Source organism: Dama dama, chromosome 31 (assembly GCF_033118175.1).
Source record: "Dama dama isolate Ldn47 chromosome 31, ASM3311817v1, whole genome shotgun sequence".
NCBI lineage: Eukaryota > Metazoa > Chordata > Mammalia > Artiodactyla > Cervidae > Dama > Dama dama.
In genome coordinates, this window is record NC_083711.1 from 8,530,881 (window position 1) to 8,558,066 (window position 27,186).

The 27,186-nt window shown below is 39.4% G+C and overlaps 1 protein-coding gene across 2 annotated transcripts in view; it reads left to right on the forward strand.

Annotated features, from left to right (window-relative positions):
* TMEM50B (transmembrane protein 50B) overlaps positions 1-26,928 on the forward strand; it is a 39,528-nt gene extending 12,600 nt beyond the window's left edge. The window contains exons 2-7 of one of the 2 annotated variants that reach the window (XM_061134370.1): positions 8,806-8,945; positions 10,927-11,039; positions 12,333-12,400; positions 19,213-19,305; positions 22,028-22,085; positions 25,449-26,928. In XM_061134370.1, the coding sequence (XP_060990353.1) occupies positions 8,847-8,945; positions 10,927-11,039; positions 12,333-12,400; positions 19,213-19,305; positions 22,028-22,085; positions 25,449-25,494 (477 nt within the window). In that variant the 5' untranslated portion in view covers positions 8,806-8,846 and the 3' untranslated portion in view covers positions 25,495-26,928. Of the gene's footprint in view, positions 1-8,805; positions 8,946-10,843; positions 11,040-12,332; positions 12,401-19,212; positions 19,306-22,027; positions 22,086-25,448 lie in introns of those variants that run through there. The other variant, XM_061134371.1, reaches the window with a different exon arrangement.
* Positions 26,929-27,186: the final 258 nt, after the last annotated feature.

The following is a 27,186-nucleotide window of genomic DNA, read 5'->3' on the forward strand; positions in this document are numbered from 1 at the left end:
CCTTATCCTCTCTCTGTCTAGGTGTCTTTAACATTTTCCTTCAGTCCCTTCTCCATACTGCTGCCCCCAGAATTATCTCTCTAAATCACAGCACTGATCTTGTCACTTCCCTGCTTACAAGCCTCTGGCAGTTCCCTAGTTCTCAAAGCAGGGGCCTGCAGACTCTGAACTGTGGGCCGAGTCTGGTCTGCTGCCTGCTTTGTAAATTAAGTATTATTGGAATACAGGCATGCTCTTTTGTCCACATAGTGTCTGTGCTGGTATAACGGCAGAGATGAGTAGTCCTGACAGAGACCGTTTGGTCTGCAAAGTCAAAAATGTACACTGTCTGGTTCTTTACAGAAGTTGGCTAATCCCTGGCTTAGAGGATAGCGGTCAGATTTGCATAGTCCGAAAAATTCTTCATGATCTTGTTCCAAACAGGTTAATCACCACCACTCTTTGAAATACCATAAACTCTACCCTGTTTTCTTGTGTGCCTACATGATTTCACATCTTTTATTCCTTCTTTTTCATCTATCATACTCCTATTGTTGCTTCAAAACTCAGCCAAGTTTATTTTTCCTTTATCAAACTTCCCTCAACTCTTCTTGGCAACTCTTCTGTAACACTCTTTATGTTTCTGTTGTACCGCTTTTATGTTATAGCCCATAGTTTATGTATATTATAGCACATATATTCTTCTGACAGTGTCCCCTAACTAGACTATTCTTTACGTTGATTGTGGTAATCATTTTTGTTTACACAGCACCTAACATCAATAGCATTTGGCAACTAGTGAAAAGATGGATGAACAAACAGATGGTAGTATGAAAGTTTGGTCAAAGGAAAGAATTTTGAATTTTGGGACTTGGATGTATATGGAAATTGCTCAGACCATGTTTATATATTATTAAGTTGTGTGTTGTTTTCACCTCTTGCTTTTTACAGCTGTCCTTTGGTTTCCTAAACTAACTATTTGCAAATGAAATTTTCACAATAGAATCATTTAAAATGCCCTCTAAAAAGGGTTCATTTCTGGGAATTCCCTGGTGGTCCAGTGGTTAGTATTCCGAGCTTCCACTTAAAGGGGCATGAGTTTGATCCCTGGTCAGAGAACTAAGATCCAGTATGCTACAAGGCACAGGCAAAAAAACAAAGAAGACTCATTTCCTTTTATAAAGAGTTATCTCTTTTAGGAGTGGGAATAATGACTGTCTAGTGTATTAGAAAACTTACATTAGTTCAGTTTAATAATCTTATTTTTAAAAAATTGCTACCAGGGTCAGTTTTATGGGAGAACATACCAGTAATTTCCTTGACCTCAAAAAAGTTTGTTTATTAAACATAGTTGTAGATATAAGAGTTTTCTCAACAGGCAAGAAGAAACAACAATTCATAGTTTAAATTACAGTAATGTTAAAAATCATTTTGCAAAATCCATGCCTGATTCATGTCAATGTATGGCAAAAACCACTACAATATTGTAAAATAATTAGCCTCCAACTAATAAAAATAAGTGGAAAAAAAGGATAAATTAAAAAAATAATAATAATAAATTATTCTATTGAAAAAAAATCACTTTGCATTAAGAAAATGTAATTCATGCTCAGTGCAGCAAACTTTGAAAATAGACTAAAAAACACACAGCATCTTATCATCCATATGTATAATGATATTATGGAAGTACTGGTGTTTGTCTTTCTAGCATTTTTATCCTTGTATGTGTTTATATATACTGTTGATTCTTTTTTCTAAAAAGGAAATAATGCAATAGATAGTTTTAATAACCTGCTTTTTTCACTTAGTATTAGTCATTACCATTTACTCATGCAATTAAATGTTTTTAGAAATAAATATAAAAAAACCTTTTTTCCCCATGGCATGTGGGATATTAGTTCCCCAAATAGAGATTAAACCTGCACCCCTGCATTGGAAGCATGGAGTCTTAACCACTGGACCACCAGGGAAGTCCTTCAAAAGTAGGTTTTTAAATGTCTGCCTTAACGACAAAGCCTTTGACTGTGTGGACCACAACAAACTGGAAAATTCTTAAAGAGATGGGAATACCAGACCACCTGACCTGCCTCCCGAGAAATATGTATGCAGGTCAGGAAGCAACAGGTTAGAACTGGACATGAAACAACAGACTGGTTCCAAATTGGGAAAGGAGTACATCAGGGCTGTATATTGTCACCTTGCTTATTTAACTTATATTCAGAGTACATCATGAAAAATGCCAGGCTGGATGAAGCAGAAGCTGGAATCAAGATTGCCAAGAAAAATATCAATAACCTCAGATATGCAGATGATACCTCTGTTAGGGCAGAAACCTAAGAAGAACTAAAGAGCCACTTGATGAAAGTGAAAGAGGAGAGTGAAAAAGTTAGCTTAAAGCTCAACATTCAGAAAACTAAGGTCATGGCATCCGGTCCCATCACTTCATGGGAAATAGATGGAGAAACAGTGGAAACAGTGTCAGACTTTATTTTTTTGGGCTCCAAAATCGCTGCAGATGGTGACTGCAGCCATGAAATTAAAAGATACTTGTTCCTTGGAAGTATGGCAATGACCAGCCTGGTTCAGTTCAGTTTAGTCGCTCAGTTGTGTCCGACTCTTTGCAACCCCATGAATCGCAGCACGCCAGGCCTCCCTGTCCATCACCAACTCTCAGAGTTTACCCAAACTCATGTCCATTGAGTTGGTTATGTTCACTGAGTCAGTGATGCCATCCAACCATCTCATCCTCTGTTGTCCCCTTCACTTCCTGCCCGCAATCTTCCCCAGCATCAGGGTCTTTTCCAATGAGTCAGTTCTTTGCATCAGGTGGCCAAAGTATTGGAGTTTCAGCTTCAGCATCAGTCCTTCCAATGAGCATTCAGGACTGATTTCCTTTAGGATGGACTGGTTGCATCTCCTTGAAGTCCAAGGGACTCTCAGGAGTCTTCTCCAACACCACAGTTCAAAAGCATCAATTTTTCGGTGCTCAGCCTTCTTCACAGTCCAACTCTCACATCCATACATGACTACTGGAAAAACCATAGCCTTGACTAGACCGACCTTTGTTGGCAAAGTAATGTCTCTGCTTTTTAATATGCTATCTAGGTTGGTCATAACTTTCCTTCCAAGGAGTAAGCATCTTTTAATTTCATGGCTACAGCCACCATCTGCAGTGATTTTGGAGCCCAGAAAATAAAAGTCAGCCACTGTTTCCACTATTTCCCCATCTATTTGCCATGAAGTGATGGGACCAGATGCCATGATCTTAGTTTTCTGAATGTTGAGCTTTAAGCCAACTTTTCCACTCTCCTCTTTCACTTTCATCAAGAGGCTCTTTAGTTCTTCACTTTCTGCCGTAAGGGTGGTGTCATCTGCATATCTGAGGTTATTGATATTTCTCCCAGCAATTTTGATTCCAGCTTGTGCTTCTTCCAGCCCAGCGTTTCTCATTATGCACTCTGCATATAAGTTAAATAAGCAGGGTGACAATATACAGCCTTGACGTACTCCTTTTCCTATTGGGAACCATTCTGTTGTACCATGTCCAGTTCTAACTGTTACTTCCTGACCTGCATACAGATTTCTCAAGAAGCAGGTCAGGTGGCCTGATATTCCCATCTCTTGAAATTTTCCACAGTTTATTGTGATCCACACAGTCAAAGGCTTTGGCATAGTCAATAAAGCAGAAATAGATGTTTTTCTGGAACTCTCTTGCTTTTTCGATGATCCAACGGATGTTGGCAATTTTATCTCTGGTTCCTCTGCCTTGGCCAACCTAGACAGCATATTAAAAAGCAGAGACATTACTTTGCCAACAAACGTCCATCTAGTCAAGGCTATGATTTTTCTAGTTGTCATGTATGGATGTGAGAGTTGGACTATAAAGAAAGCTGAGCACAGAAGAATTGATGCTTTTGAACTGTGGTGTTAGAGAAGACTCTTGACAGTCCCTTGGATTGCAAGGAGATCCAACCAGTCCATCCTAAAGGAATTCAGTCCTGAATATTCATTGGAAGGACTGATGCTGAAGCTGAAACTCCAGTACTTTGGCCACCTGATGGGAATAACTGACTCATTGGAAAAGACCCTGATGCTGGGAAAGATTGAGGGCAGGAGGTGAAGGGGACAACAGAAGGTGAGGTGGTTGGATGGCCTCCCCGATGCAATGGACATGAGTTTTTGTAAACTCTAGGAGCTGGTGATGGACAGGGAAGCCTGGCATGCTGTGGTCCATGGGGTTGCAAAGAGTCAGGCTCGACTGAGCGACTGAACTGAATTAAGTAAGCTATTTTGGTTAAACATTTACTCTGTTATTGAACATTTAAATTTTTTCTGATTAGTCTTTGCCTTCATTAAGTCTCCAAAGGCCTGTTATTTTATATTAAATATTATGTCTTTTGTTAAGTATTATATACTTATCTCCACTCTAAGCCAGAGGATCTGTGTTAGTGTTGTCAATTTCCACTAAATCAAGACAGTCATGATAAAGTATGCTTTTTTTTTTTTGGTAAACATTAGTGATAATAAAGCCCATATGAAAGTCGGTCTTCTCAGTTTAGAGTGTTAGCTCTTTTTTATTTTGCAACTGTGCTGGTCTTTGTTACTGTGCTGACTTTTCTCCAGTATCAGCATGTGGGGTTACTCTCTCATTGTGGTGCTCGGGCTTCTTATTGCAGTGGCTTCTCTTCTTGCTTAGCTTGAACTTCAAGGTGTGAGGGCTTCAGTAGTTGCGGTTCCCGAGCTCTAGAGCACAGGCTCAGTAATTGTGGCATACGGGATTAGTTGCTCTGCAGCAAGTGGGATCTTCCCAAACCAGGGTTCAAGCCCATGTCTCCTGCATTGGCATGCAGATTCTTTACCACTGAGTCACCAGGAAAGCCCCAGAATGTTAACTCTTGATGTACCAGCCCTCACTTTTCCTCTCCTAAATGTTTACCATGAAAGCGAAGTCGCTCAGTCGTGTCCGACTCTTTGCGACCCCATGGATTGTATCCCACGGAATTTTCCAGGCAAGACTACTGGAATGGGTTGCCATGTCCTTCTCCAGGGGATCTTCCTGACTCAGGGATCAAACCTGGGTCTCCTGCATTGCAGACAGATGCTTTACCTCTGAGCCATCAGGGAAGCCCTAAATGTTTACCATAGTGACTGTTTATTTTTGGTATCTTTGCTCCTTTTATCCTCACGTTTTTCACTTGGTTTCCTGTTGCACTCGCTAAAATCCCAAACCCATCATTAGGTCCACATTAATATGCAAGGTGATCTGGTACCTACCTGTCTCCCTCTATATTTCTTCCAAGCCACTTTCTCCCCTAACTTACTATATCCCGATTCTCTTTGGTACCAGCTAATTCTTTGCTAGTTTCAAAGAGACTCAGTGACTTTTGTATATAATTTCCCCTCTCTTTTCTACCTCTTTTGCGTCCCCTTAATCTAAGTAACTTTACTCAGTTTTAAAATTTTAGTGTGTTTTATGTGCACCCCAATGTTCATCACAGCACTGTTTATAATAGCCAGGACATGGAAGCAACCTAGATGCCCATCAGCAGACGAATGGATAAAGAAGCTGTGGTACATATACACCATGGAATATTACTCAGCCATTAAAAAGAATTCATTTGAATAAGTTCTAATGAGATGGATGAAACTGGAGCCTGTTATACAGAGTGAAGTAAGCCAGAAAGATAAAGACCAATACAGTATACTAACGCATATATATGGAATTTAGAAAGATGGTAACGATAACCCTATATGCAAAACAGAAAAAGAGACACAGATGTACAGAACAGACTTTTGGACTCTGTGGGAGAAGGCGAGGGTGAGATGTTTAGAGAGAACAGCATCAAAACATGTATATTATCTAGGGTGAAACAGATCACCAGCCCAGGCTGGATGCATGAGACAAGTGCTCGGGCCTGGTGCACTGGGAAGACCCAGAGGAATCGGGTGGAGAGGGAGGTGGGAGTGGGGATCAGGATGGGGAATACATGTAAATCTATGGCTGGTTCATGTCGTATGACAAAAGCTACTACAATATTGTAAAGTAATTAGCCTCCAACTAATAAAAATAAATGGAAAAAAAATAAAATTTTAGTGTATTTTAAAATTGTAGCAAACCTTAGCTCTTTAGAGGCCTTCTCTGACACTTCAGAAATAGGTCTCCCCTTTATTTTGAATTGGGCTCCTGTGCATTTTCTTCATAGTAACTGTTTCTATTACTTTGATGTTTCTCTGCCTTACACTATCCCCTGACCCTCCAGTTTAAGCCCCAGGAGGGAGAAGACTATGACATTTCAGAAATCAGTGTATGGAAATAACCCTCTGTATCCTTGGGTTCCACATCTGCGGATTCAGTCAACTTCGGATGAAAAATACTCAGTAAAAAAAAGTTTCAGAATGTTCCAAAAAAGCAAAACTTGAATTTACTGAGGGCTGGCAACTACTTACATGGCATTTACATTGTATTTACAACCATTTACCTTGTATTTACATTGTATTAGGTATTTTAAGTAATCTAGAGATGATGTTCCAGTATAGAACGAGGTTATATGCAAATGGTATGCCATTTTATATAAGGGACTTCAGTGTCCACAGATTTTAGTATCTGAGGGGAGTCCTGGAACCAAACCCCCTGTATATACTGAGGGATGACTGTATGTTTTCTGAATGAATTTTTAAAAAAACTATTTAAATTTGGCTGTGTCAGATCTTAGTTGCGGGACCTTTCAGGATCTTGGCGCTGTGGTGTGCTCCTTCGCTAGCTGTGGTCCCACAGGCTCTGGGGCGAATCAGTAGTTGTAACATGCAGGCTTAGTTGCCCTGAGGCATGTGGGATCTTAGTTCCCGGACCAGGGATCAAACCCACATCTTCTGCATTGAAAGGTGAATTCTTAACCCCTGGACCACCGGGTAAGTCCTGGGAAATGAATTTTACAATAGGAAGTATGACTTTTGTTTTAACCTTCAGACATTGTCTTAAATTGTGGTGACCTTCCCCTAAACTTGCTTTTTAACTAGGTAATATTTAATCTTTGATAACAGTTCATCTCCATGTTTGCAGACTATCTTGATAAAACATACCCATAATGCATACAGAGTAAGTCTTTAGTGCAGCTAAAGCATATCTAAATGATAAAAAAAAAAACCTTTTGTGGGTAAAATTTACATACTGTGAAATACACAGATCTTAAGTGTACACTTCAGTAACTTTTGATAAATACATGTACCTGAATAATCAGTATCTCAACCAAAATATAGACCATTTCTATCACCCACCCCCCCAAACAAAAGTTCCCTTGTAGTCAGTTCTCAGTCCCTATAGGCAATCACTGTTTTGATTTCTGGGAACATTGGTTCGTTTCGCTTCTTAAGCTTCATTTGAATAGCATCATACAGTATATACTCATTTATGTCTGCCTTTTTTCACATAAATCAGGTCTCTGAGTTTTTTTTTCTGTGTGGTTATATGTATTATTCATCCTTTTTTGTCACTGAATAATATTCTGTTCTATGGATTGATCATAATTTGTGTATCCATTTGTTCTTCTGTTAAGCATTTAGGTTGTTTCAGTTTAGAACTAATATGAATAAACTTGCTCTAAACTTCCTTGTAAAAGTCTTTTTGTGTATGTGGACATATGTTTTTACTTCCCTTGGTAAATATTTAGAAATGGAATTGCTAGGTTATAAGAATGTTTATTTTTAACTTTGTAAGAAATTGCAACCAGAAATGTGTAAGATTTCCAATTGTTCTGCCGCCAACAGTCAATCTTTTAAAAAAAAAGCTTAGCTTTTCTAGTGGATGTGATATTTCTTTAATTTGCATTTCCCTGATGACTAATGATATTGAATGCTTTTTAAGATTCTTTTGTTCATTGTCTAATTAATTTATTTTTGGCTGCAGTGGGTCATTGTTGCTGCGTGAGGACTTTCTCTAATTGCAGTGAGGGTTTAGTCAGGTATTTAAGAGTGTTTATATTGCAGTGTTTGGGGCTAGCTGTTGGCTGGGCCGCCACCTGGAAATGTGGGCCAGAACACCTATATGTAGTCTCCTCACAGTACTGGTGGCCTTGGATTTTTCATGAAGGAACCAGGACTCTGGTCTTAGTGTTCCTTACGTTGTATGATCTCGTCTGAGAAGTTACGTGGCATCACTTTCTCCACCTTTGCTGTGCTGTGCTTAGTCGCTCAGTTGTGTCTGACTCTTTGTGACCCCCTGGACTATAGCCCGCCAGGCTTCTCTGTCATGGGATTCTCCAGGCAAGAACAATGGAGTGGGTTGCCATGCCCTCCTCCAGGGGATCTTCCCGACCCAGGGATTGAACCCAGGTCTCCCTCATTGTAGGTGGATTCTTTACCATCTGAGCTACAGGGGAAGCCCAAGAACACTGGAGTGGATTGCCTATCCCTTCTCCAGGAGGTCTTCCTGACTCAGGATTCAAACCGGGGTCTCCTGCATTGCAGGTGGATTCTTTACCAGTTGAGCTACCAGGGAAGCCCTCAACCCACCTTTATTGTTGGCCTCAATTCAAAGGAAGGTACATAGATCCACCTTTCAATGGGAGAAGTGTCAGAGACTGCAGATTTGTTTTAAAAACACCCTGCTCATTTAACAGATACTGTTAGTAAGTGCCCTCTTGTGTCCTAGCAGTCTTAGGTACATCTCAATAGATACTCATTGTAGTACCGAATTTTTCTTCTTACCTATAGGAGATAAAGACCCGAAGTAAGTTGGTGTTTAAAGCTTGAAGTAAGAAAGGAGTAAAATATTTCAGTTCTTAAAAATATTTCCTTACATGGATTTTTTTGTCTTTTTTTTTTTTGTAGAATATAATATTTAATGAAAAATCCATGCTTAAGTGGTGAAAATGGCGGGCTTCCTAGATAATTTCCGTTGGCCGGAGTGTGAATGCATTGACTGGAGTGAGAGAAGAAACGCAGTGGCTTCTGTGGTTGCAGGCATATTGGTAAGTGGAGAGGCGTGGTTGGCGACATTTGTGCCTCACCTTTCCCCCTGAAAACTGATCTCGATTCCTTTGCACTGTGAATAATACAATTTTTGTAGGCAGTAGTTTTTTGTTTTTTGTTGTAAATATTTATTTATTTATTTTTTGGCCATGTTGGGTTTTCGTTGCTGCGTGCAAGCCTTCTCTGGTTGCAGCGCCCATGCTTCTCATTGCAGTGACGTCCCTCCTTGAGGAGCACAGACTCTGGGGCACATGGGCTTCTGTAGCTGCTGCTCAAGGGCTCCAGTGCTCGGGTCAGCAGTTGTGGTGCGTGGGCTTAGTTGTTCCTCTGCACGCGGGATCCTCACGGACCAGGGATCGAACCTGTGATCCTTGCATTGGCAGCAGATTCTTAACTGCTAGATCACCACGGAAGTCCTTTTTTTTTTTTTTAAAAAAAATGCTTTTTACTAAAAATATCAAACATACAGACAAAAACAGAATGGTATAGAGAGTCCCTTCTCACCCCTGGTACTTAATCTTTGAGCTTCAGAAAAAATTAAATCATGGACTTCTCTGATAGGCCAGTGGTCCAGACTCCACAGTTCCACTGCAGGGGGCATGAGCTTGATCCCTCATCAGGGAACTAAGATCCCGCGTGCCACAATGAAAGTGAGAGTGAAGTCGCTCAGTCATGTACGACTCTTTGTGAACCCTTGGACTGTAGCCCTCCAGGCTCCCCTGTCCGTGGGAGTCTCCAGGCAAGAATACTGGAGTGGGTTGCCGTTTCCTTCTCCAGGGGATCTTCCTGACCCAGGGATCGAACCTCGGCCTCCTGCATTGCCGGCAGACACTTTACCCTCTGAGCCACCAGGGGAGCCTCAGGGCACAGCCCCCCCCCCAAAAAAAAAATCAGATTATGGCCAATCTTGTGATGGAAATCAAGCATCCCCTGCCCCCACCGAATAAGACACTTGCTGTATTTTACATGTCATTCAAGAGCTTCTTTACGATACTGGCATACTCCATCATGAAGTTTTGCATTCCTTTCTTTGTCTGAACACTCTTGTTATAAAACTTGTCATTTTGAAGCTAAAATGGTGCCTCCAAGGCCTGGAACGAGTTACGTTCCCTTTCCGGGAGCTGATCATTGAAGCCACAACCACCTTGAGCTGGGACCAGAAAGATCCTGTTACACTTAATGTAAATTTCTCTTTTTCAGTGTATAGTTCTACACCTGAAGTCCAATAGAAAAAAAAATAAGTAGAAAAAGAACTAAAGATAACTGTGAAGCAGTATACATGCAGAAGTCTTTTAGGTGTTTCTAAGTTTTTCTTGCTCTCTATGGTCATCTCTCCTGCACTTAATTTGCCTATGAAATTCCTTAGTAACTTTTCTACTTTGTCTATTCAGCCTAGTTTACATAGAAACTTTACATTTTGCAAACTCATATTTAATCAGTTTTACAGTATTTAATCAAATTGCCTATTAATTAAAATCATAGCAAGCTTAGATGTTTTCTTGGAGACGTGGCGACTCATTTGTGGAAGCGAAAGTACTTGATCACATTAAAAGGGAATGTCCGAGTGCTTTTTAATATGAACAAGGGAGTGAAACCAGATAATCAGGGAACTGGTTAGTTAAGAGAGCTTTGGTTGTATATAATTTTATGGTGCATTTATGGTGTATTTTATGGTTCTATATAAATTTATGGTGAAAGAAGCAGATAATTCATTCCTGGATAATAAATTTTTCATCTTGCACTGAGAGCAGAACATCAGAATCTTATACCAATTTGATTAGTTGGATTTACCTCATATACTATAAAGAAGTAAACAAGGGATTCTTATTTTTTATATCAGCATCTAAAACTCAAAGTAGACATATTTCATTATATGTTTCAATTATATTGTCCGTAGAAAACATGAGATGTGAAGGAACAGGTAAGCCACAGTGTTGGTGTGAGTGCTGTTTTAACGACGTGGGCTTTCTCCTTCTCAAGTTTTTTACTGGTTGGTGGATAATGATCGATGCAGCTGTGGTGTATCCGAAGCCAGAACAGCTGAACCATGCCTTTCACACATGTGGAGTGTTTTCCACATTGGCTTTCTTCATGTAAGTATGAGGTAACTCTCAATTCAAGATTATTTTTCTAAAAACTTTTTTTTTCTCAAAAGTTTAATGCTATCTGGAATAATTTCAATTGATTCTTCAACATGATATATATATATGTGTGTGTGTATATCTATATTCCCATTTTATTAAAATTTTTTTTAAATCAAGAATAACTGTTGAATTTAGTCAGATAATCTTTTTATTCTCTATAATGATTCAGCATGTGATTTTCGAGATCTTATATTTGTTTAACTGACAAATTACTATGTTTTATAGATCTTAAGACAATTTTTTGTATTTTAACACCTCTGAATATCAGCATGCTTCTCATAGTCATTGGTATCTTATAATTCATAATTTTTTCCCTTGGTAGCATAAAAATAATGGTGCATCTTAAAAATCATTGGCATTTTAGATTTAATCAAGTTTGTACATATGTAGATTTTTTAGGACGGGAGTAATCCTTGAATATTCTCATATATTCATCTTTTACCATGGAGTATTATTTAAATGTATTACTTGACTGTATTTGCCAGTATTTGGGGGAGGACAGAATTAACCTAAAATTAAAAGATTGATCTATGGCTTTTCTTTTTTATTAAATCATTTTCAGGTTTAGCCATTCTGTCACTTCTAAGAGTTTAGAAGTTTTTCATGGATGTCTTTTAATAATTTAAAAAATAGGTTGAACATTAAAATTATATAATTTTATTGTAGTCAGGAGCTTTAAAAATGTTTAAATTTGTAGAAGATGGATCTACTTATATTCATTCAGGATGCTAAGTAAAGACAATTCCTACTACAAATGAAACTGCTCTGACAAAAGTGGAAAGAGAAGCTGAATAAAGTGAGCCTACTTATTATACATAAACCACATGTTCTCTGAATTTGAGAAATGAATGAGAGAAAGTCTCTTGACGTTTAACACAAAGAGAAACTTTTGAGCTCTTATTTATAGTGAGAGCCTTAAAATGGGATAACACACAGTGGGTCACTCATGTAAAATAGGCAAGGAAATCAGAGAACGGGAGTCTCTTTCAAAATCTCTGGACAAGTGATAGTAATCCCTGAAAATTAAATCTTTTCTGGGTGTATTTTAGTAAAGTAAGACTACTGTAGTATTTCTATCCATTAGGACATTTAAGTTAAAAGATACATTCGGGTTATTCAGATGTTGACTTTAGTTAGAAAATGTTTCTCTTCTAAATGACTTGTGAAGAAGATATTCTCTTCTAAATATCTGTGACTGTTTTAGCAGCCTGAGAGCTTATTGGATGATTTGCATTGCTCTAGGATAAATGCTGTGTCCAACGCTCAGGTGAGAGGTGACAGTTACGAGAGCGGCTGTTTAGGAAGGACAGGTAAGGCCCTTTCGAGCGGTCACTGTGTGCTGGTGAAGGAGGGATTCATCAGTAGGAAAAACAAAGCCTCTTGTGAGTCTTCATTTAGGGATGGTAATGATTATGTAGGATTTTTGCAGTTTTGCTTTTAAAAAAAGTTGCTGTTATTTAAAACTTTAAGAAAGTTGAAGTTACTGGTTTTTGTCATGTTATATTGCCCATAGTATATAGATAAAATATACTATTCAGAATCAGTGGATCTTGACTCCAGGTTATTCTTCCTATACTAATGATAGATTTATTCTTGTCCCAAATGTTGACTAATAGTCTTACTTACAATATGGCTGATTGTGATTATTTAACAGCAAAGTACAGACACATTAAGAGATCAAACCTAGGGCTACAGTGTTTTTCACATTTAGTTCTGATCACCTGAATAACCAACCCATAGACTACAACGAAAGTATGTAGAAGAATCATGCTGTCTACATACACATTTTTTTGTTTGAAATCTTTTGATTTGTCATCCAATAGTATTTTTCTTTTTTTCAGACTATAACACATTCTATTAGAATCCAGGTGTTTGTTTCCAGTGGAATTTTCTTGCTGTATATGAAAAGTACAGGACTAGACTTCCTGTTTCCAGCCTTTAAGGATGAGGGAGGGTAACTTGTAATTATAGTCAGAAATTGGGAGCATGTGGGAAAGGAATTTTGAAGGATGATTAGGAATAATACTTGTAGAATTCAGTTCAGTTCAGTTGCTCAGTCATGTCCGTCTCTTTTGCGACCCCATGGGCTGCAGCACACCAGGCTGCTGCCCATCACCAACTCCAGGAGCTTGCTCAGACTCATGTCCATCCAGTCGGTGATGCCATCCAGCCACCTCATCCTCATCCTCCTGCCTTTAATCTTTCTTAGCATCAGGATCTTTTCCAAGGAGTCAGTTCTTTGCATCAGGTGGCAAACTATTGAAGTTTCAACTTCAGCGTCAGTCCTTCCAGTAAACATTCAGGACCCATTTCCTTTAGGATAGACGGGTTGGATCTCCTTGCAGTCCAAGGGACTTTTGAGTCTTCTCCAACACCACATTCAAAAGCATCAAATCTTCAGCACTCAGCTTTCTTAATAGTCCAACTCTCACATCCATACATGACTACCAGAAAAACGATAGCTTTGACTAGACAGACTTTTGTTGGCAAAGTAATGTCTCTGCTTTTTAATATGCTGTCTAGGTTTGTCATAGCTTTTCTTCCAAGGGGCAAGTGTTTTTAATTTCGTGACTGCAGTCACCATCTGCAGCGATTTTGCAGCCCAAGAAAATAAAGTCTGTCACTGTTTCCATTGTTTCCCCATCTATTTGCCATGAAGTGATGGGACCAGATGCCATGACCTTTGTTTTCTGAATGTTGAGCTTTAAGCCAACTTTTTCACTCTCCTCTTTCACTTTCATCAAGAGGCTCTTTAATTCTTCTTTGCTTTCTGCCATAAGGGTGTTGTCATATGCGTATCTGAGGTTATTGATATTTTTCCTGGTAGTCTTGATTCTAGCTTTTGCTTCATCCAGCTGGTATTTTGCATGATGTACTCTGAATATGAGTTAAACAAGCAGGGTGACAGTATACAGCCTTGACATACTCCTTTCTCGATTTGGAACCAGTCTGTTTTTCTATGTCCAGTTCTAACTGTTGCTTCCTGACCGGCATACAGATTTTTCAGGAGGCAGGTCAGGTGGTCTGGTATTCCCATTTCTTGAAGAATTTACCAGTTTGTTGTGATCCACACAGTCAAAGGCTTTAGTGTAGTCAGTAAAGCAGAAGTAGATGTTTTTCTGGAACTCTTGCTTTCTCGATGATCCAATGTATGTTGGCAATTTGATCTCTTGTTCCTCTGCCTTTTCTAAAGCCAGCTTGACATCTGGAGGTTCATGGTTCACGTACTGTTGAAGCCTGGCTTGGAGAATTTTGAGTATTAGTTTGCTAGCGTGTGAGATGAGTACAATTGTGTGGTAGTTTGAACATTCTTTGGCATTGGCTTTCTTTGGGATTGGAATGAAAACTGACCTTTTCCAGTCCTATGGCCACTGCAGAGTTTTCCAAATTTGCTGGCATATTGAATGCAGCACTTTCACAGCATCATCTTTTAGGATTTGAAATAGCTCAACTGGAATTCCATCACCTCCACCAGCTTTGTTCATAGTGATACTTCCTAAGGCCCACTTGACTTCACGTTCTAGGATGTCTGGCTCTGGGTGAGTGATCACACCATCATGGTTATCTAGGTCATGAGGTCATGAAGATCTCTTTTGTTATAGTTCTTCCATGTATTCTTGCCTCCTCTTCTTAATATCTTCTGCTTCTATTAGGTCTATACCATTTCTGTCCTTTATTGTGCCCATCTTGCATGAAATGTTCCCTTGGTATATAATTTTCTTGAAGAGATCTCTAGTCTTTTCCATTCTGTTGTTTTCCTCTATTTCTTTGCATTGACCACTGAGGAAGGCTTTCTTCTCTCTCCTTGCTGTTATTTGAAACTCTGCATTCAAATGGGTATATATTTCCTTTTCTCCTTTGCCTTTAGTGTCTCTTCTTTTCTCAGCTATTTGTAAGGCCTCCTCAGTCAACCATTTTGCCTTTTTGCATTTCTTTTTCTTGGGGATGGTCTTGATCACTGCCTCCTGTACAATGTCATGAACCTCAATCCATAGTTCTTCAGGCACTCTGTTTATCAGATCTAATCCCTTGAATCGATTTCTCACTTCCACTGTGTAATCATAAGGGATTTGATTTAGGTCGTACCTGAACGGTCTAGTGGTTTTCCCTACTTTCTTCAATTTCAGTCTGAATTTGGCAATAAGGAGTTCATGATCTGAGCCACAGTCTGCTTCTGGTCTTGTTTTTGCTGACTGTATAGAGCTACTCCATCTTTGGTTGCAAAGAATATAGTCAGTCAGATTTCTGTATTGACCATCTGGTAATGTCCATCTGAAGAGTCTTCTCTTGTGTTGTTGGAAGAGGGTGTTTGCTATGACCAGTGCGTTCTCTTGGCAAAACTCTGTTAGCCTTTGCCCTGCTTCATTTTGTAATCCAAGGCCAAATTTGCTTGTTACTCCAGGTATCTCTCGACGTCCTACTTTTGCATTCCAGTCCCTATAATGAAAAGGATATCTTTTTTGGGTGTTAGTTCTAGAAGGTCTTGTAGGTCTTCATAGAACCATTCAACTTCAGCTTCTTCAGCATTACTGATCAGGGCATAGACTTGGATTACCGTGATATTGAATGGTTTGCCTTGGAAACGAACAGAGATCATTCTGTCGTTTTTGAGATTGTACCCAAGTACTGCATTTTGGACTCTTTTGTTGACTATGAGGGCTACTCCATTTATTCTAAGCGATTCTTGCCCACAGTAGTAGATATAAATTCGCCCATTAGTCCATCTTAGTTCACTGATTCCTAAAATGTCAATGTTCACTCTTGCCATCTTCTGTTTGGCCACTTGCAATATACCTTGATTCATGGACCTAACATGCCATGTTCCTATGCAGTATTGTTCTGTTTTTTTTTTTTGCAATATTGTTCTTTATAGCAATGGACTTTACTTCCATTGCCAGTCACATCTACAACTGGGTGTTGTTTTTGCTTTGGCTCCATCTCTTCATTCTTTCTGGAGTTATTTCTCCACTGATCTCCAGTAGCATTTTGGGTACCTACCGACCTAGGGAGTTCATCTTTCAGGGTCATATCTTTCTGCCTTTTCAAACTGTTCATGGAGTTCTCAAGGCAAGAATACTGAAGTGGTTTGTCATTCCCTTCTTGTAGAATACTTAGTGTGTACCAAAGACTACCCTGAATTTTCTACACATATTAACTCAGTCAGTTTTGCAATAGTCCTTGGAGATAAGTGATCTTGTCCTCAATTTTAGATGAAGGAACTAAGGCACAGAGAGCTCCAGTAACTTGTCCAAGTCAGAAAGCAAGTAAGTGGTGGGGCCAGGATTTGCACACCGACAGGCTGATTTCAGAGCCTATGCTTTTAGCCACTGTGTCATGCTTGTTGAGAACCATTTAGTGTCCTTGTCTGTTACCATTTACTCAGTGTAATTGAGGATAATTTTATATGAAATATAAAGTTCAGTTTAAGGTGTACAATTTGAATTTTGACAAATGTACACAATGTGTAGCTACACCTACAGTCATAGTATAGAATGTTTCCGTTACTCCAGAAAGTTTAATCCCCTTTCCCCTACCTGGCCACCGCTAATCTGCCTCCTGTCACTGTAGTTTTGCCCTTTCTAGAATCTCATGTACCCACTGAATGACTCCCACTTTCCCTCTTCAGTCCCTGGCAACTGCTATTGTACTCGCTGTTTCTGTGAGCTTGACTGTCTTAGATACCTCACATAAAGGGCATGGGCCTGGAAGAAGGAAATCCTGCCGTGTGTGATAACAGGGATGAACTTGGAGGACATGATGCTAAGTGAACTAAGCCAGTTACAGGGGGACAAGTAAGCTTTCTTTTGCACCTGATGCTTTAAGCGCTGATGCAGATTTTATGATTTCACTTCCATTGTGATCCTTGAAGAATTGGAGAGGCTGGGGATAGTGACAAATGACAGACAAACCTAAGTTAAAAGTGCATTGTGGGGCTTCCCTGGTGGCTCCGTGGTAAAGAACCCACTGCCAGTGCAGGGTACGCAGGTTCGATCCCTGACCCGGGAACATCCCACATGCCATGGAGCAACTAAGCCCGTGAGCTGCAGCTATTGAGCTGGTGCTCTAGAACCTGGGAGCCGCAACTCCTGAAGCCTGTGCACCCTAGAGCCCATGCTTTGCAACAAGACAAACCACCACAATGAGAAGCCCCCACCCCCAAACTGGAGAGTAGCCCCCTCTCGCTGTGACTAGGAAAAAGCCCACAGAGCAACAAAGACCCAGCACAACCAAAAATAAAAATAAATAAAAATTATTTTAAAAAGTGTATTGTGTGTGTATGCTCACTTGCATGTCTTGTGCCCCAGCTTTGGCAGGTAATGTCAGGAATGAGTGAGAATGAAGAATAAAAGAGCATGTATTAGCAAGTGAAAATGTTGTGCATAGAGCACACATTTATTTATTTGATCATTAAAAATATATTCCACAGACATTGCTGTGGATTACGTTACTATTATCTGTTTTGTATAGAAAATTGTGCTGTAACTTACCCAAAGCTTTTTAGCTTAAGGGTAGAACTTGCATTTGTCTTGGGTCTGTGTGGTTCCAAAGCTTGTACTTTTTACTCTTAATGACTATTACATTTTATTCCATGATTATTCTCTACTAAGTTCAAGTTCATAGTACAGTTTATACATGGTGCCTTTAGTGCAACTTCTGTCTAGTACTTCAGAAAATAAGGGCAAACTGTCTAATAGGCATGCTCAGTTATTGCCACACTTTCATACTACTTTAACAGTTTATTTGTAATTTATTCCTATTTAATTCCCAGAGTAATTTGCAGGAGAGTGTTATCAAAGTAATGAATATACAACAAATGGGAATGTTAAATAAAAAGGAACAGGAACCAGGTAGAAAGGAGATATTGTACTTACAATGTAGGACAAGATGGATACTCTTATTGTTTATTAACCTGACTCTGAGCTTCCTTGTAGTCAAAGCAAAAAAGGGAAAATATTAGTTTTTTATTTTTTGTTAAACAAAAGCATACACATTTTTTAAGGGAAGTTTTTTTTTTCTTTTTCTATCAGAAGAGTTTTGTGGGGTCACATATAAAGGACATGAAGGAAAATAATTACAAGGAGTTTTGGTAGTTCCTTTTCATTTATTTTTTTAAAAAGCTGCGATTGAATTTGGAAGATGTCTTTCTCCAAGGAGCTAAACATTTCTGTATACTTCTGGAGATCTGCTTAGTATTATAATAAAATTGAGATAATCTAGAGACCTGTTTTTTTCAAACATCAGCTGTTCCAGCCATGCTGAGCTTTGAGCTTCCTGCTTATCTGGTGTCCAAAATATATGAATTTCTGTTCACTTAGTAACAGAATATCTTCAATGAAAACAAGTTTAGCTATTATGGAAATCGGCTTGGGTTTTATTTTCATTCCAGTGGAGCTTCATTCCCCTTCCACAGGGTGACAGGCTGTCAATATTACTGTGATCAGGGTCTGGCACAGATGATAACTTGCATTCCTAAAAGTGTGTTGAATCTACTCACGTGATCACTGTATTGAGATTCTGTGTTGTATAAATTCAAAAATTCTACATAGTGAGGGGCTGAAGAGATGCTTTTGTCCTTGAACTTTTCAAGGATACGTGGCACAAGTTGCTGCCTCAGCCGTAAGACAGACTGATATATGGCTGCTGTTAGTATCATATTGAGTAGTAACATGATATTAATACTGATGAAGAGGGGACATATGGTCCTTGTTCATTTGCAATCTCTCATTCCTGTATGGTAATGGCTGTCTGAAATAAATGTTACTTCTAATAGAACAATTACTTTGATAATATATAACAGGATAACTTTTCAGTTAGGGTTCAATTAATCAGTTTAGTCAAGTAATGACTTATGAAGCCTGCCTACTTTAATTTACTCAGCTGTTAGTTTTTTTAGCCAGTAGAACAACAGCTTACCCTTTTTCTCTTTACAAGTATTGCTTTACCTGTTTTAGTTTATTTTTTTTAAATCTTCATTCAGTTAATTGTTAAAGCAGGTGTATATAAATATGTGACTGTCTTTGATAGGCATAGTGTATATTAAGTTATGTGTTCTAGTGTTGTGTATTCCTGAGACATAGAGCTGCAGAAATGAGCAAAATCATAAAGCTGGTTTTTCACACAGGTGCTCGAGTTTGGCTCTTCATTGGTTTCATGTTGATGTTTGGGTCACTGATTGCTTCTATGTGGATTCTCTTTGGTGCCTATGTTACCCAGAGTAAGTATTTATTTTTCTTTTCTTTCATAGGAGACATTCAGATATGTCTTTTCTATGTGGCTTAGTCTTTTATCTCCCCATGGAGTAAAATTTAGTCTAATTACTCAGCTTCAAGCTAAGACTCCGTGTAAAGATATAAATTGTTTAATATAGCTTCCCTGTGGGGTCATTGAGTGCAGTAGGGTAGGCCCGCTGGGAAATCCAAGCCACTGACAAGACCAGGTAACTTTCAGCCATCTCTCGAGGTTCTCATTCCTTTCTTTCCCCAGGCAGCCAGGCCCTACACTAGAGGCCTTTTACTGAGGATTGTGGTCTTAAAAGCTGCACAGGGCTACAGCCCCTTATACACAACTCGAAAACCCACGAAGTGCTGAAGGTCAAGAATTTCATAAGCAGCTTGGCAGCAAAACCTGACCTAAACTGACCTGGGCCTCATTATTATCTTTATTTGCTTTAGTAAGCATTCAGATGTTTTATTATGGGAATATGGTTGCATTTGGTTGTGGGATACTGGTCCAAACCCAGTTGTGGGTGCTATGCCATATTATGCCCTGTGTTATCATCCTTAAATCTGAAAAATTCTGAGTTCTAAAACATGTCTGACCCCAAGGATTTCAAGATAAGGTGTTATGGACACTGTATCTTTCTGTCCACTGATACATCTCCTCTCCAACTCCAGTCTCTAATTTTTCATTCATAGGTACAGGTCTTTTAAGTGCAAGATTGAAGATGTGTATAGCCTTCATGTAGAAACGGTTGATGCCGTGGAGTGAGCTCTTAGTACATCATTCTGAGTCTTGGGACTGTTTCAGTCCCCACAGCTTTTCATCAGGGAGGTGGTGAGAGGTTTTGAAAAGCAGAATGCAGTTGGACCCTGTACTCCGGGAAGCATCAGAAGAACCTTTCAGTGGCTCTATCCCTTCACTCCAAAGACAGCATCAGTTTCAGATAACACTTTACTTATCTTCTGATGCCTCTGTCTTTGGACTCTCTTTGTCACTCTGCTTAACTGTCACATCTCCTTGTTCTGACCCCCAGCTGACCTTTTAATATCATGATAGGATCCCTTAAGTATCATAGGTTGATCAGTATTAGATTTTGCAATACCTTCATCTTTCATTTTGTGCAAAATAAATAGGTATAAGAGGTGAGTGGTTGACTAATGTTTAAATAATACCACTCACCACATATATCTAAAATGTGTTATTTTAGCTTATTAAAAATACTATGAAAAACAAATAAATAAATAAAAATACCATGGAGCTTGCAGTTGTTGGGCTGTACCGTGTAGCATGTGCGATCTTCGTTCCCCCACCAGTCACAGTGCAGAATCCTAACCACTGGACCACCAGGGAATTCCCTTTAGTGGTTGTATCTTAATCTTTAAAGATCCAGTACATACTGAGAAATTTATTGATTATGGATCTCATTTTCATATTCCTACAGCACTGCTCATTACATATACTTAGAGTGTTTTGGCCAAACCACACAGCCTGTAGGATCTTGGTTCGCTGACCAGGGATTGAAGCTGCACTCGCTGCAGTGGAAGCTCGGAGTCTTAACCCCCGACCACCAAGGAATTCCCTATGTCTACATCTTAGTTTGCAAACTGAACATGCATTTACTTCAGAGAGCCTTTCTAACACATATTTCAAGTCTTTTACTGAACAGGTTTTCTGGACCTGTTAATAACAGTAGCAGCTAACAGTTACACAGTACTTCAAGAGTGAGTACTGTCACGAGTGCTGTGTATAGTCTACACCTCTCATGCTCTGGGGTAGGTGTCGTTACAATGCCCATTTTACAGATGAGGAAAGTAAGGGATGATGGGTGAAATAATTTACCCATGATCGTACATTTAGTCAGTGGTAGAGTTGGGATTCAGATCGGGGGGTACGGCTCAAACTTGGAGCTTTTAACCATGTAGCTATATTGTTTGCTGTGATTTCAAAGGCTACAAGTTGAATATTTCTTCATCCCACCTAGTATTTTTAATCAGCATTGATCGTTTTATAAAAGTTAAATATCCACAAAAATTTGAATCATTTCCAATGTTTTCTTTTTCCTTCTTAGAAAGATAGTGACTCTTTTCTCCAGGAGAATATGATGATGAATTATAATGATTCTTTTTGCATATGTGTCAGATTTATGAAATAAAACTCCTAAATTCATGAAGGAAAATAAGCTGAACAGACTGTTAGATCATCAAAAATGTAATTTGCATCTTTCTAACATTGCGTATTTCTAAAGTTGTGTATTTCTATCATTGTACTTGTAACATTGTGCATTTCTGACGTGTATTTATTGGCCATGGGAAGTGACAGATGAGCTGCTGCTTCCTCAGCAGTTGAGATGTAGCTGAAACCATAGCAAATACTTAAGACAAGAAGAAAATCTAGTAAGTTCTTTGTCTTTTATCCAGAATGAAAGTAACCCTTTGTTTTGAGAGAATAAGATGGGCACTTTCTTACCTCAGTTTCGCTGTAGATTCGTTTTCTTCTTTGGCTGTACCGTGTGGCTTGTGGGATCTTAGTTCCGTGAATTGGCTGAACCCTGAGATTGAGCCCTGAGAGCAGAAATGCACAGGGGCTTCCCGCATTGTGGATTTCTTAGAGTTAATGGGTAATAGTAGTATTTTATAATATGCAGAGCATTATAAACGTCACAAATACTTTGTTGCTGACCTTTGCCTTTTGTGATCTGTTTTACTTTGTATGTGCAGATACTGATGTTTATCCAGGACTAGCTGTGTTTTTTCAAAATGCACTTATATTTTTTAGGTAAGTTGCCTAATTTTTAAACTACACGTGTATACCATTTACAGAAACATTATCTTTATTATAAGAGCAGCATATGCAATGAAACATGTATAAATCTACAATATATAAAACATTTTAAAAAGTAAAAGTTCTACTATTGCATAAAAGCATACATAAACCACTTAATTAGGGGCCGTGCTGTATGCCAAGATTTAAGCTAGATGCTTTATGTATGTTAACTTTTTAAATTCCTCTGTAATTGTCTTAAGTATGTAAACCAGATGGTGTTCCTATTTTATCAATGAGAAAATAAGACTCAGAGGCTTACTTAAGTTCACTTAATAAGCAAATGCAGAACAGGGATTTGGACCCACCAGACTGCTGTTTCCATAGGCTGTGTTTTGTTGAGAAGCCTTCATGTACCTTCAGTAAAAAGAAAAAATTAGAATTAATACATAATATGCATGTCATATACAAAACCTGATTAGGGAATTAAATTTTTAAATTAAATTTTAAAAGATAACTTTAAATAAGATAATAGATGATCAGAAATGTTTTTTAGGGGTAATCTTTTATAAAGCTTCTAAAATGAAGCCTGTATCCTTTGCTTTTTGAGATGAAATGTCTTTTAATGTAAAGATAGGTAGGTACTTTAGGCATCATTTATAAAATTACAGCCCTTACCCCTACACCTCACTCACAGAAGCATTAAGATCTAAGCCTTGAAGAAGTTTGTTTTTGTCACTGGTTTTAAGGAGTTGGGTTATGGAGGGCTATGGTGTCGTTTTCTTCATATTTCTTCTGTTTGAGGTTCACTGAGTTTCTTGGATCTGTGGATATGTTACAGTTTTCACCATACTTGGAATCTTTTCAGACATTATTTCCTCAAATATTTTTTCTATCCACCCCGCCCTCCTGGTTCCAGCCACACACGTACTAGGCTGCTAGATGTCATCCCACAGCTCACTGGTGCTTAGTTCTTTGCATGCTTTTTTCCTACCTCTCCAGCGCTGCGCTTCTGCCCACCAAGTCTTCTCCTTTCTTGTTTCTCTCTGTGTTTCATTTAGGTTCGTTTCCATTGTCACATCTTTAAATTCACTGATGTCTGCTTCTATCACGTCTAATCTGCTGTTACTCCCATCCCGTGTGGTTCTCATCTCAGACATTGTATTTTTCATCTCTGTTAACTTAATTTGGGCTTTTTCCCCCACCATTTCCGTGTCTCTCCCTAACATGCTTATGCTCTTCCTGTCTTCCTGAACACATGAAGTATGTTTATAGCTCTTCCAGTGTCCTTGTCTAATTTTGTCAGTTCTCAGTTGTTTCTACTGATTGCTTCCATTTCCTTTTTTCATTCTGAGTCTCTTCTTCTATTTGCTCTTTGCTGGTGGCTGACTGGGGGCTGGACTGTTGGGTGTTCCCCCTAAATGTTTTTGAGCTTTGTTCTGAATGCAGCTCAGTCATTTGCAAACGGGTTGATCCTTTGGATCTTACTTTCAAGCTTTGTTAGGCAGGCCCAGAGCAGCTTTAGTCTGGGGTTAATAGGTCCCCCTTGCTAAGGCAGAGAGAACTTCAGAGTGTTCTTCCAGATGCCGCATGTGTTCTGAGGCCCTCCGGGAGCTCTGGGAGTGGTCCTTTCCAGTGTCTCCTTTGCTTTTCTCTGGTGGGTTCTGCCCGCGCGTCTGCGCGTCTGCTGTCAGTACTCAGCAGAAGCCCATGGGCCCCACCCTCCAGCTGTCTGTCCTCCACCTTGCACTCTGGCTGCTTGGCCTCCCCGAGCGCGTGACACTGTTTCCTCACCTCCGGAGACCCCTGTGCCTGAATTCCCTCTTATTGCACTGCAGCTGGGGCACTCTTGGTTTTGAAAGATGTGTGACCATTTCTGCGTCTTATGATTGTATTTCTCGGCACATGACTCACAGCCTTCTGGGAATACATTGAATTTGCACAAAGACATGTTAGGCACTGTTTCAAGATCAAATTTAAATTCAGATTCAGCGCTTTGCAGGGGCAGGTGAGCCTGTATAAATGACAGTTGGATGAGCAGAAACCTTATGTGTGTAAAGGCCTGTGCTCACGTGCGGTGGCTGCTGGGTCAACTGTGTGCTCCGCCCCGATGCGGGCAAGTTACCCAGCCAGCCGTGCTTCCCGTGTGCCAGGCCGCTTCTGAGTGCGGAGGGCAGCTCTTCCTCCTCGGTTTGCATGCCCAGTGGTCCGCCGTGCCCTGGCCACTCACGTTGACGTTTCTTAAGTTTCTCTTCTAGGCTTCTTCTCGACTTGTTCTTTCTCTCGATGAGATCCTTTTTGCTGGGGACTTCAGTTAGTACCTGAATTCAGGGAGCCACAGATGTCTATCTCTGTGTCTAAACCATGTATTGGATTCTTACTTATCCCCTCCTGAGTGGCTGACATTTGAAATCTAACACAGCCAGTGTACCCACAGCTCAAACTTCTGGTCCCAGAGTGTCCCATCTTTCTGCCCCTTCCTTCTTCCCCTCATACCTTGCTGAGATAATGTCTTTCTTCCTCCCCTCCCTCCCCTGGGTCTTCATGCTGCGGGCAGGTTTTCTCTAGTTGTTGGGAGTGGGGGCTGCTCTTGATGGTGGTGTGTGGGCCTCTCACTGCGGTGGCCCCTTCTGTCACAGAGCATGCGCTCTGGGTGCATGGGCTCCGTGGTTGCGGAGCACAAGCTTAGATGCCCCGTGGTATGGGCGATCTCCCTGAACTGGGGATCGAACCCGCGCTGCTGCATTGGTAGGTGGACTCTTAACCACTGGACCACCAGGGAAGTCCCACACTCCCTTTCTTTTAGAATTTCAGTTCAGTCATCACTTCCGTAGGAAAACCTTGTCCTCCAACTAGGTCCGAGCCTTGTATTTCTCTCTCTGGATACCGTGTGTGTCACTGAGTTGGGATTTGGTTTTCTCCTGATGAGCACATCTGTCTAGTCTTGGCTCACAGTCACATTCCCACTGCTCAGCCAGGTGCCTCATGCCCAGCCAATACTCTGTACAGTAACTTTCTGTAAATGAATGAAGAATTGCATGATGGTCTGTTTTAGGATGCTTCAGTTTTTGTAGTTCAGATATTGTAGAACCCTAGAGTGTGAGTGACCTTATTGCTAGCCACAATGAGAAATGTGCTCTTTCCTTACCAGTGTCCTATCCTGTAACTTCAGGCTTTAAGAACATATTAAACTCAGCCATCAGGTCCATAGACTGCTTTATAAAACAAGCAAATTCAGACCAACAGCACCACAGTCTTAAATTTTAGAAACTGATAGGAAGGATCAATGAGGTACCCATCAAAGCATATTTAGAAAATGAATTCTCTATTGTGTTTCTGTGTGGTTTTACCTCACGATTTATTTTAATATCTTTCCAGCACTCTGATCTACAAATTTGGAAGAACTGAAGAGCTGTGGACCTGAGAGCACTTCTCAAATCACTTTTTCCTTTTGTTTTATTCTATCTGTAGATAAGTTTTTATCTCAGTATAATTTACACATTGCCAAATGGAATAGATTGTACGTTAAATGTTTTGTCTCTTTACACTTTTATGCCCTGAGTTTTTAAATAGTTTTATGAAATTTCTGTCCTTTTTTTTCCCATTGAATTAGATTGTTAATATGTACATAGTATAAGACTATATAGATGAGATGGGGAGTGTCAGTCTTTTTATTCTTGAGGACTTAAAGCTTAATCTGTTTCCTGAGCCAGGGTTGTATCATCATGGTCATTGTAGCGTTAACTACTTTGCCTACTTTGCCTGATTTTCAAAGATGTGCAAAAAATACAGCTCCACATATCTGAAATAAGCACTGAGCCATTAAAAGGGGTATTTTAGCAAGTTGTAATTTATTTTGGCTTAAATGAGTTTTTTTTTTTTTTTTAAGGAAAAATGTTTGTTCTTATGTATAAAAGAAGTGGACTTTTATATGAAGATTTTTAAAAATGCCCGAAGGACTAGTTTGAAAATCTTCTAAAAAACAATTCCTCTAATAAGACTTTATTTGAGAAAGCGTAATACATGATCACATAAGCTCAGTTTTACATGGCTGATGTAAAAAGACTGTTAGGCACCTCAGCAACATGCTTCTTAACAAAAGCAGCTTAAATGGTTGTCTTTTGACAGCCTACTATTATCTGATGTTACAAAATTCTATATCAAGCAAGTTTGAAGACAACTGCAGTTTAAAAGCATGAACCATATAACAAAAAGTGGAATAGTTAGATTCAGGATAAAAGCACTTCTTCCCAAAGGGGATCATTATGACCTAGTGAAAAATTAGACATTTCATCCACTCAATGACTTGACTACAAGTCTGTCTTTTGCTCTAGCTTTCAGAGCTTTAGGTGAACTCTTCCTGCAAAATACATCTTTAACCTGAAAGTTCTTACTCCAGTCAAAAGCTGGAGTGTTTGCACTGTATTTGCACTGTGTGTGTATTCCCCTGAGAGATTTCAAAGGGAGAGCTGGGTCTTTATTTCTACTTTGGCTTTCCTTTGTTTTTTTGTTGCACTTTTTTTTCAACAGGTTTTTTTTTGTTGTTGCACTTTTTTCCTCCAGAGGGACTTTTCTAGAGCCTTTTGTTGTAAGACAGAATAATATTAGTGATATTATATGCAGCTTCTAACACAAGCCGTGTTTTGCTTAACGTGTCTCTCCTCTCTGAGGTTTTACCGTGCACAGAGTATGAAGCAGTTGTGGAATGCTGTGCCTCTGTCTAGATATCATCTTGTTTAATCACTTTCTCTTTGTTGTTTTTTCCTTCAAAAATACCGTCTTGCTTCCAATAAATTGTAAGACTAATTACATGGTTCCACTCCCTTGTAACTTGTTGCAATAAATATTACTTCTCACACATTGTAATATTGTTAAATCTGTTGGAGAAAACAAACTCTTAAATTTGGTTTGCTGTTCAGTTTTCAGTCATTTCCAGTGGACCTGGTCAAAGAAGTGGTTTCCCTTTATAAAATATACATACATACATATATATATATATATATATATTTTTTTTTTTTTTTTTTTTTTTTTTCCCTGTTGGGAGCAGGAGACACAACTGCTCAGCTTGTGAGATTCTAGTTCCCTGACCAGGACTCAAACCTGGGTCCTCGGCAGT